Below are 12,727 nucleotides of genomic sequence, written 5' to 3' on the forward strand. Positions count from 1 at the left end.
ACACAAATAATACTTAAATTGGACAACTGCAAATAAATACAAAACTGTATACTAAAATAGCACATGTAAGCTATAGCCCCATGAATGAACTCCCCAAATGGATAAACTAACCACGTCAGCCTTCTACTTTAAGGTGACATCTGTTACATTTTTCTCGCATCTTGGCTGTCCACAAAAGGTTCTGGCATCATTATCTCTCATCCTCTCAAACGAGGATTAAACAAATGTGCAATATCACAGGATTCTCATCTCAGCCATGAGGTGAGTATCCAATGAATTCAGAACGCTGCCATAAGATTACTTTTTCATATATAAAACACGCACAGCTATTTCTCCTGCCATGAAGGCTCTCCACTGCCTAACTATTTTGTATCAATCAGAAGGCAATACACAAAGGATCTGAATTCCTCCAGATGAAAATCAATAAAAAAACACCCATTCTAAGAATTTACATTACACACTAGCACCACAATAAATCATTCCATATTACAAAGCAGAGATTTCTCTGTACAGACTTCTAAATTATGGAATCCACTCCTAGAAAAAACATTAGTCACTGGCAACCATCTGGAATTTAGAAGAATGGTCAAGAGCAGACTATTCCCAACCTTATTATCATGAGTTTCCTCACATCTTCTACAAAACTGGACATGCAGCATGAATACAAACTGCTATATTTGAAATCAGAAGCTCTGGACAATTTGAAAGGATCTTATGCAAAAACTCAATCAATCCTACCTGCTGAGAAGACCTTACTATTACTCAGTCTAGTAAAAATGTGCATTAAAAAAAAATACAATCAAGCATGGAACTATTCAGCTTTTTATACTGCTCAGTGCTCAATGTTGTATAAAACCCAATAAGTTTTCACCCGCTGCAGTGCATAATCACCCCACAAAACAAAAAAGTGTGATTTATACTTCTGCAGGTCCTGCTCCCTTTACTCGACTCCCATTCTAAACTGCAGGTCAAAGCTGTATGCTCTCTGACATACTTTTCCACATATACTTCTGTGAAATACCTCTGTCTCAACCAACAGCCCACAGACCTTTCTTTTCACAAACTGAGAGGCATTTGATTGCCATCTCTCAAACGTCCAGGCTTCATCTACCCTATCTATTCACCACACCAATCATTAGCACAACCATACTTCTGAAGAGCCTGCAAGCCATTACTTCTAACACCGTGGGGAGAGCTTCTATTCATGCCACCATACCACTCATTCACATGAACATCTCCTCTTTCTTCCCCTAGCGAAGACATCTAAGTCTCTCTGATTCCACCCCAAATGAACTGAGGTAATACCTGTAATGGTTTAGTCTGAAAGCACAAGGCAAAAGTCACTAACCCAAAACCCATTAAAATCCCTACTCTTGAGTTCTGCAATAGTGTGCTATTCACCATAAAGTGCTTCAGTGCCTCGGCAGGGGTAGTAAGCACTATATAAATGTAGTTACAATACTACAATTGAGGACAAACCTAAAAAGCCACTTGTCAGATCCTATCTAAAAGATCACATTCATATACTGAACCATTACTAATGCTGGTATGCCCAGCGTGTTTCATTTTCAATATTTTTACTCTTCCTCATTTCCATTTTTCTTCTTACATGCCAAGTCCTCCGCTTTCTATGTGGCTTCCTCCATGCTAGGTTTCATGAATAAATAAAAAATAAACAAAATCAGAGTTAATGCAGGGGTCATATACATCCTCAATGGTAGTGCTTTTGACAATATGAGAAGCCTAGCTCTGAATTACATGACAATGATCTTTAGATTTTGGGACAAGCCTGCATAGAAGGCATTGCAGTAATCCACTTAGACATTTATAATAACCTTGGCCATCATTATTAGAGTTTTGGCAAAAATGTGGTCTTTTACATGTAAAAAAAGCTTGAGGATTGGGTCAATGAGATGAAAACTGTATTAAACAGGGCAATTATAAGAGGCAGGACATCATCTAAATACACCTCAACAAATTTCTCTTTATACTCTAGACGAACTGCATTATTTTCAACGTGCCTGTTAACATAGATTCCCTGGGTGTGAAGTAACCTTTGATGGGAGGCACAAAGCAAACTCAGTTTTGGCATGGTTACTCCTCCAGCTTAGCATGTCCTTACAAAAAGCAGAACGGAGCATAATCTGATACCAGTTACCAGTCAATTAAAAAAACAAAAGCAAAATATCACGTTAGATGTTAAATCGAAAGCCATGCTAAGAGAGGACGTAACACAAGAACACGACAAGTGCATTAATTCGGTGACTGATGGAGTACTCTGTGCATGCCAGTGCCATGTGATTTTTCCACTTTGTTCAGACCTTGAGGAAACAACAGAGGAGTTCTTCCATTGTCTTTTGTGGCTTGGGACTATGGCGCACCTATACATCATAATATATATTACAGAGTTGGCAAAACTATCTCTGTAGTTAATAGCTGACAGCTTACATGGAAAAGTTGTTTTATTGTTTAAAACTCTGCCACTAAATGAGGAACCACCATAAAACTTAAAAATAATCCAGTTTAGATCCTTCCAGCAAGCTTCGAGCAGATCCTTCGTGGAGGTTCAAAACAATAGCATTTCCCCATTTTAAATCCCAAAGGAAAGATTGCTCCCTGTCACAGAAAGTACACCTGACAGGAATTAAACCAAGCTTCCGAAGAAACTAGAACTTTCCTCAGAATATTCACAACATACAAATTTGTCAGGTGAGCTGGAAAGGGGTCAATTAAAGAGTTATCTGGACTCCTAATTTGGAAATTTGCCTCAATAAGGTTCAAAGGACAGTTCACATAAAGCCCCTGTCTCGTATGAGGAATTTTTTTTTCTCCTGTCATTTTCAGGTCCCCATTCTCTGCACTAGTTTCTCAGACCAAAAAACTAATTGGCATGGTCAGAGAGAAAATGTTCTCTTGTGGCCTCTATTATAAACCCGTATTATAGTCCTCGTGTTTTGATGGGGGGAAAAAACACAAAAGGGTTGTTTTAGGGCAGACTGACTCCTACGCCTAGGTGGTGGGTGGGAGGGGCGTAGGTATCAAAGGAATTCCCCTTTCATAAAGTTTACATAATAAAAATAAATATATATCTATAATATGCCCATTTGTAGTGTGGGGTTTGAGAACTCAGCATAGGGTTCACAAACCTAGAAAGGGACAGACTACAACAGAATTGCATCTATGGTCACAGACTTATGTTCATGGGTTATGAGGCTCCTGCGTGGGTGTTTGGCCTCCTTTTATAGTTTGCTGATCCTGTGGAGAGCTTCAGAATTATTAAACTTGTGGACCTATGTGCCCACCCCCCAACCCCCACCCCCCCGACTGCAGACACTGACAAGTTCACAAACTGGACCTATGTTATGTTCTCACCTTATTATGAGGACCCTGCAGAGAATTTGAAGACTGTACTAACTATTTGAGTGTGTCATGAGTCAACTGATTTGAAAATAAACCTCCGAATTATGGACACATTTGGCCACGAGTTATATTATTAAAAAGTACAGGATAACTTAATTACATCTGTGGTTTAGAAGTGGGCTTGGATCAGATTTCAATGTACAGGTGAACTGAAACTTTTTAACAATGTGCTGGGTCCACATACTTGAACCAGAGTCAATGACCTAACATCCTTCGCAAAAAGGGTAAGACTTCTTAAAGTCTGCTAATTATTTAGAAAGTTTAACAGCATTCTCAGGATTAAACTACCATATATCCATTCCAGCCCATCAGAAAGAGTCTGTCCCATAGCAACAATAGCTGTATCATCCATTTTGTAAGAAATAACGGGATGCAAGAAGAGGTACCTACAAGACCTCTAACCAAAAATCAAGAAGGGACAGGAAACTATGTACTCCTTTTGGCACACTGGACATGACTTAACACCTCCGATCGAAACATGACAAGGAGCCCTTGATGTTCCAGCAGGAATGGACAATTTACAACCACCCACCTGAGGCAAAGACATCAGAAAGGCTGCAAAATGCTATGGTAGAAGTCCTGCAACAAGGACAGCAGGAAAATAATACACGTTAAAATCTTTACTCTTATAGCGCATGGTGTGAAAACATGAATTTCAAATGAGAAGGAGAAAGATCACTATAAAAAAAAAAAATCAAAAAAAAAAAATCTGATGTTTGTAAGCGGCCATCTGTCACCAAAGCAGCACCAACTTTCAATAACAATACATGTTCAGGCCCTGTGGACAATGAATGGATGGTTGTATGCAAGGCATAGTCAAAAGCCAGACCCTGAGGTCAACCTCTGCAGCTTGCACAGCAGGGAGTTTATACACTAGCAGCAGGCTGGACATTTCACCTGGCTGAAGGGCTCCATCGCATAGATATGTTTCATAATGCTTTTCAGGAGACCTCTGTTTTTGGGAATCAATAGAGGTACAAAATACAACTAAATGTAGGTGCGGTGGGATCAATTGCATTTCATAAGAGATGTGAGAAACCATTTTTCTTATCAGCCCGAGAGTAAATAACTTTACAGCATCAAGGATTTAGACATGGAAAGGAAATTCCTGTCATCTATATACATGTCCGTGCTGTTGAGAAATGTCACACAAGTGCCTAAGATGTTGAACACGAAAGAATAAAAGTTTCAAAAGGCTAACCATAATCTGGCATTGAACTTGACAATCACCATTTGTTCTGCCAAGAGAAATGTAACAGAGAACACCTTCCAGAATCTGCTAGGTTATTTTCCTGGTGCAGGTTAAAGTATGGAAGCAGAATGGGGCTGAGAATGAATAATAAAGGAGACGGAAGACGCAAAAAACCCATACCGCTCAGCCATGTTAAAAATTATAAATAACACGGGCATAAAGGAGCAACAACCACCAATCTGTGACTCATCACATCCTCTTAGTCTACAATCCTAGTTACCAGAACTCGACCAAGTTAAAGAAAAACCTCCAAGCTGGCAAACTATCTTAATACATTCTAAGTGAATAAGAGCAATAGGTCCTGCATCTATGTATTCCTAAGTGTCAAACTGGTAAGAAGCTAATGGTAATTCCTGCCAAAGTAAGTGGACAGGCTAGAAGGGTTTCACGAACAATGAGGAAAAACCATGATGAGGAATAAGTACTGCAGGTTGCACTCAACACACAAAATTGACACATCATCTCTAGCTAGTATGTGTTCAAGTATTGACATTCTTAAATTAATCATCTTCTTTGAAAGCGGTTTTAAGATTGTTGGTCCAAATTCATTAGATGGCTGGTTTGCAGGTGCCATCCACCTAACCTCTGTAACATGCTAATTAATACTTAAAGACTTTGAAAATGTGTTACCTTTGAAACTGTTGCTTCAGCTTCACTACTTGAGGCATCTTGTTAACTGCAGCTTGCTTGTTGAGGCCTAACTATTAGTTGTGGAATAAACTACTGCAGGAATGACAAACAGGTCTCAATCTACTTTCAAACCAAAAAAAAACTTTAGTTATGTTTCATTTACTGGTTTTCCTAGTGATTCACTGATAAAGTGCTGCGATCAGAAACATAGTTGGTTGAAGGCCAACAATAGCTTCGTTGTTGTCATAGTTTATTTGCAGATCAAAGATTCGCATAAAAAGGGTCATTTCCATTTGAAAAGCAAGGATAGTCCATTTCATCTTGCCTACAGTTGTTTATAATAAACGTAATGTCTGCCAAAAGGGTGTTATACATGACGTTGTTCCAGACTCCAAATTTATACTTTGGTAGGAGCACGGAGGAAGAAGAATCATCCTGGTGCCTTATCTTAAGTTTGCAGACACGCTGTGCTAATTACCATCTTCTACCACATTCTGCAAACTGGATGTTGCCGGAAGTATCTTTGAGATATGGGGAGCACAGACACGCAAACCACTATGGTTGTGGTAGTACCTAAGGGGCTGACAGCAGGTGGGCCCCTGCCCCTATAAAGACTTGAAAACGTACACTTTCCTTTAATGCAAATGAAATGAATGTTTATTATTGTAATGAAGTCAAGTTGTGCCACTGTGGTCCACCTTGGTTGAAATACACAGTTGAAAGGAAGCACAATTAATATGGCTTTGGGTATAAACAGACTGGTAATAAGCCCCTTGATTGCAGAACAAAACACTTACACATCTTCAAAATGGCTGCTGTACTTTTCTTTCTGTATTTCCAGAATGGCTATCTAGCTAATCAATGCATCATCAAAGTCCATGAGTTTGAAGTTTCTGAAAAGGCCCAGAAAGACCTAATAGACCCAATGCACAGGAGATCTGCATCCCTTGTGCCTGGGTGCTAAATGTTCAGTAAGCATCAACCAACCCCAGTAAGTCGCACACTTTTTTCCTTGCTTCAGACATCATCTACAACTGGCTATGGCCCAGGTAACTCCCTAATCCGAAGAAGACCCAGAGTGGCTATTCATGTGCACCCTGGGGGTCTACTGAACAACTAAGATTTGGGTGCAGGAAGATGGGAGTACATTTATGGGGAGTGTGAGCCCACTGATTCACAAGGTTTACCGAAGCAACTTACAAAACAATATATGGGTGCTTTCTCTAAACTTGGCTGAGAAAAACATGTTTAGTTAAATTATTGTGGTGTCAAAACAAGTCAAACGCTGCTCTAGCAACACCAGACTTGTGTATCCCAGGAGTTTTTGGCGTGCCAGTACATCAAATTTTCATTTCAGTCAGAAAGGACAAAAGAGCAGGAGCTACTCAGCTGGGTACCAATGTTCAAATACGCCCAAACCAGACATTTGATTATTTAATATTTTAACATGTTTGAGCTATTATTGATCCTACCGTGTCTAGTAACAAATTGTTTTTAGAGGGACTTTGCCCAAATTCAATATTAAAAACTGCTTTTCACTGAGTTGCTACCACATCTCATTCCAGGCTGTGACTAACAAATTACCAAATGGGAGATGGGGTTACTTTAGGGAGACATATATTCAAAAACAATGAGTCTAGGAGTTAGGGGTGATTGCGGTACGAGTGTTGCGCGTCTTTATTCTTTATTTCTTACTGCTACGCACAGAGTAATATTGTAAAACAGATACAAAGCTGTAACGAACGTTTACTGAAACGCACTAATAAAGTTTGCAGTACATCCAATGTTAACTTGTACACCCACCTGATTGCCATTAAACGACTTTGATGACTGTGAACTGCACACTGAAAACTTTAAAGCTAGTTGAGAATAAATACAATTTTACAAGCTCCTTTTCTAGAGTATAAATAAATATAGTTGAAGCACGATAATGTTAGCACCTCGACATTGTTTACTTAACATTAACTATATCCTATTAATTACCCTCTACAATGTGCAGCCTTTATGAGATGTTCTTTTTTGGAATGCTTTTGCAATGCTATGCCAGAAGTGCTTACTGAAGGGAAATTAAATTAGAATGCTGTCTGTAGAGGACAATGGTGAGCAGATCCTCATTAAGGGACATAAAGAGTGCGTCCTGGGCCATCGCCGGTTCTTTACTGTAACAGAATGAATAGTTCTGTGAGGCTTTGAGGGCCAGTAAAATCACAGCATTTGACAAGGGGTACACAAAGGATGTTACCAGCAGATCACGATTGTGTGGATGCTTTGACCGAGGGGCCTAGTCGGATACAAAGGAAACAACTTGTTTTTCCACAAACTCAGTGGCATGTCACTTTCCTTGCTAAATCACCATAATTTCCATGATAAACGCAGGTTTGCAGATTATTTTTATGACGATTAATAACAGCATTTGGCCCATTTTAAGCGCACCCAGAATCGGCAGGTAGGGGAGCAGACGCACATGGAAATGATGTCACGTGTCTAAGATAGATTTGGGTAAGTGGAAAAAATGCAGAACTTATGTACTCTGTATAATAAATAAATAGGGTCCAAAAATGATTTGGAAGGTGCTGGTAGGGCTGCCTGATGCAGGGATAGCAGAATGCCAAAGTTGCCTTGCCATGATTCTATCTCAAAACTTCTTCCTTCGTCACCAATACTTCTTGTCAGTTTATCTCACTCTTGAGTTTTTTTTATCCCTTTACCATTTGTTTCGTATCTTTCTCTTCTTCTCCGTTTCTCCCTCTTCTGGCGTTATCTACTTTGCCATAGATCAAAGTCAGATGATGACAGATAAGTCCTGACCCCCAACAATGAATGCCAGTGCCCACCACCTACACAAAATAAGCATTAGCAATAGAGGATTAATGTAGGATTAAAAACAAGGTCTCTTGGTTTAGGAGTCCTTAGGCTACATCTAATATTAGATATTTTACTTCAGAGCTAATTGGCTTGCTTGAATCGAAAAAAATGCCATCCTGGACAAAGTCTAATTTATTGATATGCAAGTTGCCTTATATAGTAAAGTTATGCGTTGATAGGATTATTATTTATTTTACTAATTAATGTTCACCAAAGACCAACAAAGAAAGAGCTGAAGGCTTTCAGCGGCAAGCTATCGCTTTAAACAACTGCCACAAAATAAATTTCAAAGAAACAATACAACTCTGCTTCTCTAAATTTCCAGGAGCAACATTAACTTTCCTTCTAGCTGCTTATTAGCCAAGTCACTTTCAACATTGCAGGAGACAGACAACCATATTTCCGTGAAAGACAATACTTCATTAAATAATAGGTGGCACTTTGAAAAAAAAAATGCTAAACATAAGAATTTCTTAGTGCGACATTTATATGAATGGGAAATTTAATGAAAACGGACCATACAGAGCACAACACAAACAACTATCTCTTGCAGTCTAATTAATTTGTGTTATTACGATACTCGGCGGTGCACTTCTGGGATCCTAACATGTAACTTGAAAATTAGACACCAGTACATTGAGCGTTCAATCAAGTGAACTTCAACATTAGCATTTTAGCGGGAATTAGACCTATGAATTCTGTTATTATGTGTTTTAGTTTCCCTTTGTGCTTCCAATAACTATCAAGTGGTCTAATATCTTTGGGGGGGAGGAGGGACATACTGCACCATTATAAAACACAAATGCTCATAAATCGGTCTCAAAATAAAGAAACCAAAGGAGACTCAAACGTGCCACTTAGTATACAGGCACAAACTCCGCTGCAGCCAGTATATTAAGCCACTGAAATATTGTTTGGCAGGTTTTATGATGTCTTGAGGTCGTTCGGTTTTTTAAGGGGTCTACTTACTGGCTATAAAGCAGGACTGGTCCAGTCAAAAGACTAGCTGTTAAAAAAAAGTGTAACAAGGAGAAATAGAACTCATCTGGGCAGCTGGACACCAGACGATAAGGCTGGCCCAATGGATGGAGCAAAGCAATGCACAGCCGTTCAATGAAGCGCTTAGGTGGCCAAGGAAAGTACGCTGCCGCTATGCCACTTATGGAATCTTGGAAAAAGCAATGCATTCTCATTTTATAAAACACTATTAGTGTAGCCGTGTGCACTTCACTGCAGAAACGGCACTAAACTTACGTCAAGCATTGCTGCATGAAATCAACACAAGATTATTTTATCATTTAAAATCAGAAAAAAGCAAGGCGGCAATGCAAACCGATTATATAATTTGTGTAATAAATACACCTTAAATCACAATTGAATATCAGATATACTAGTGTATGATAGTGCCAGCAAAAATGCCTGAATGTTTAATTAAGTTTCCTTAAGCGAGGGTGGAAGAGCTGTAAATTGGCAGGGAGCGACACCGGGGCGCTTATCGGCTCACAGCAAGAAAACAGCACCTGCGCTCCTGTGAAGACAGCAGACCTAGTGCCACAGGACACCCACGCTATTTTCTTCAGAAGCCCTTCAAGCACTGTAGAGTTACTGAAGATGAGTCTTTTTTACCCTTCCCCTGGTTCGACCGGTTCTAAAACCGGTCGATACTCTAGTTCTGTGGCAGCTAGCAACTGGTAAACAAAATCAGAACGAGCTTTTAATATAAGCAAAAGGTAACAAGAAAAAAGTCTTACTCTAAGAGTCTTGGCGGTGGGAGAGGGAGATGATGGGGGCGAGTCGGACTGCGACTTCCGGTTGCGGGTGTACTCTTTGCTGCGAGAGTATAAAGACGACATGGTCACTTCAAGAAGAGGGGCAACGACAGCCGGCAGGCCACGGCGCGTGGTGCTGTCCCCGAGTAGTACGCCTTCTTCGTGTGGCCTCCAGCTGAAAGTGCTTCTTTCGCAGCCTGGACAGCGATATCAAACAGCGAGAAACCGAGCGACCAGATTTACAAGCGGCGTTCCCCAGTATGGGCTTGCAGAACACCCACTTGAGCTGCTGCTGAAATGGCCCCTGTCATTCTATGCTTCACCCAAAAAAGGTGCAAAATGAAGACTGACGTAATAGGCACTAGGTGAGATAGGCAACAGTCAGGGCTTGGGGGAAAGGCTGGGGCAGAGTCCCCAGGAATCCGGTCCCCCGCGCAGCAGACGCATCATGCCGTCCCCGCGACGGTAAAAGACAGGAAGACGCTGCCAGAGTTAAGCGAACCTCCTGTTGCTTCACTCCGAAGGCTGCTGACAGACCAGCACTACTCCTCTCGCTGTCGAGCAGAGACGATCACTTCAAGGAAACGAACAAAAAAAAACAAAAAACGCACAAATAGGAAAGACGCATTGTAGGCGCAAGAGGGCCGGCCAGAGCGCAGAGTGCCCGTTTCACATCCGTTCCTTCCAGTCACAGCCGCTCATCCTTAATATGCTACATATTTGGATGCCCCGTCTTTTCCACGCAGCAGTTCCATACTCGTTCAGTCAGGAATGCTGGGTGGGCGCCAAGTTGTGCTTGCCGCACGGGACTTTGGGATGCTATCTGTAAAGGGTTGCAACCTTGAAGGGTTGATGAAGGGGCACGCTTGGGACTTCGAGGTCGAAAGCACCACAGGTTACACAACTACAGTAACGACAATCATAGTTCACCCCGTCGCCCTTCTCTCCCTCGTTGAGGAGTGAGATTCCCAACCCGTTGTAACACGAGTTCTGCTTCATAAGAAACATGAAGCAAAAAGCATTGGCAAAACCAATAGGCCTCGCCTGCACAATAGCTATTGGCTTTGGCAATAAGTTTTGCCATGCTGTACATCAGTGTAGTGTAGCTAGTGTTCAGCGTGGCTAAAAGTTAGTGTTTTGGAATGTCAAAGTGGAGTGAGGGAGTAGTGTGTCGTCGAGTGGCTTGCTGGAGTGTCGTGGAGTAGGGGGGAGTAGTGTTGTACAGCTGAGGAAAGTAGAGTTTAGTGGCAGAGTGCTGTGAAGTGGATTAGAGTGGACGATTAGTGTGGACTGAGGTAGTGGAGTGGATTGGACTGGGGTAGAGTGGGGTGGATTGGACTGGGTGAGGTGGATTGCATTAAGGTGGACTAGACTAGATTGGAGTGCAGTGAATTTGATTGGAGAGGGGTAGATTAGATTCACTGGATTTGAGTGGGGTGGACTGGATTCAATGGATTGGACTAGAGTATGTAGGGGTGGTGTGGATTGGGGTGATTGGATTGAGGTGGGGAGGAATGGAGAGGGGTGAGATTGATGGACTGGATTGGAGTGGGGTGGACTGAACTGGATTGACTTGGGGTGGATTGGAGCGAAGTGGATTGGATTGGAGTAAGGCAGACTGGATTGCGAAGGACTGAACTGGGATGGATTGGATTGGGATAGAGTGGGGTGGACTGGGGTAGAGCGGGGGGGAATTCGGCGGAGAGGATTGAAATGGGGTAGGGGGGGTGCGGTGGATTGGAGTGGAATGAGGTAGGGTAGGTGGGGCGGATTGGAATGGATTGTATTGAGATGAATTGATTGGATTGAGTGGGATGGACACAACTGAGTGGGGGTTTAGGGCTGGGTTCATTGAGGTAGTGGATTGGAAAGTGGTGGAACTAGATAGGGGTGTGGTGGAACTAGATAGGGGTGTGGTGGAACTAGGTAGGGGTGAGGTGGATAGGTTGGGGTGGATTGGATTGCAATGGGGTGGATTGGACTAGAGTCTAATGGATTGGAGTGAGTGTGGTGGATTGGGGTGCGGTGGATTGAAATGGCGTGGGGTGGACTGGATTGAGCTGTGGTGGGCTGCAGTGGGATAGATTGGTTCGGATTGGGATGGGTTGGACTGGAGAGGGGTAGGGTGTGTTGGATTGGATTGCGGTGGATTGGAGTGAGGTGGACTGCACTGAGGGTGGGTGGATTGGAGTTGATGGATTTGAGTGGGGTGGACTGAACTGGGATGGTTTGGGGCAGGCTAGAATGAAGTGGAGTGGAATGGTGTGGGGTGGACTGGATTGGGGCGGTATGGATTGAAGTGAGGTGGATTGCACTGAAGTGAGGTGGATTGCACTGAAGTGGGGTGGATTGCACTGAAGTGGGGTGGATTGCACTGAAGTGGGGTGGATTGCACTGAAGTGGGGTGGATTGCACTGAAGTGGGGTGGATTGCACTGAAGTGGGGTGGATTGCACTGAAGTTGGGTGGATTGCACTGAAGTTGGGTGGATTGCACTGAAGTCGGGTGGATTGCACTGAAGTTGGGTGGATTGGGATGGGTGGGTGGGTGGATTGGGATGGGTGGGTGGGTGGATTGAAGTGGGGTGGATGGATTGAAGTGGGGTGGGATGATTGGATTGCAAACGACAACTTGTGTGGGGTGGACTGGATTGGGTAGAGTGAGGTGGATTGGAGTAGAGCAGGGTGGATTGGAGTGGGGCGGAGTGGATTGAAGTGGGGTGTACTGGAGTGGGGTGCAGGGGAGTGGTGTGGGGTGGATTGGATTGAGGTAAAGTAGATTGGATTGGCGTG

The 12,727-nt window shown here is 42.4% G+C and overlaps 1 protein-coding gene across 4 annotated transcripts in view; it reads right to left on the reverse strand.

The window, feature by feature from the left end:
• Positions 1-12,727, reverse strand: part of PPP1R12B (protein phosphatase 1 regulatory subunit 12B) — a 786,992-nt gene that overhangs the window by 144,698 nt on the left and 629,567 nt on the right. The window contains exon 1 of one of the 4 annotated variants that reach the window (XM_069238926.1): positions 9,919-10,160. The exons of the other annotated variants lie outside the window; for them this stretch is intronic. Within the exon in view, the coding sequence (XP_069095027.1) occupies positions 9,919-10,020 (102 nt within the window). The 5' untranslated portion in view covers positions 10,021-10,160. Of the gene's footprint in view, positions 1-9,918; positions 10,161-12,727 lie in introns of those variants that run through there. 4 annotated transcript variants of the gene reach the window in all.

The sequence above is a fragment of the Pleurodeles waltl genome, chromosome 6 (genome assembly GCF_031143425.1).
Source record: "Pleurodeles waltl isolate 20211129_DDA chromosome 6, aPleWal1.hap1.20221129, whole genome shotgun sequence".
NCBI classification, from domain to species: Eukaryota; Metazoa; Chordata; class Amphibia; order Caudata; family Salamandridae; genus Pleurodeles; species Pleurodeles waltl.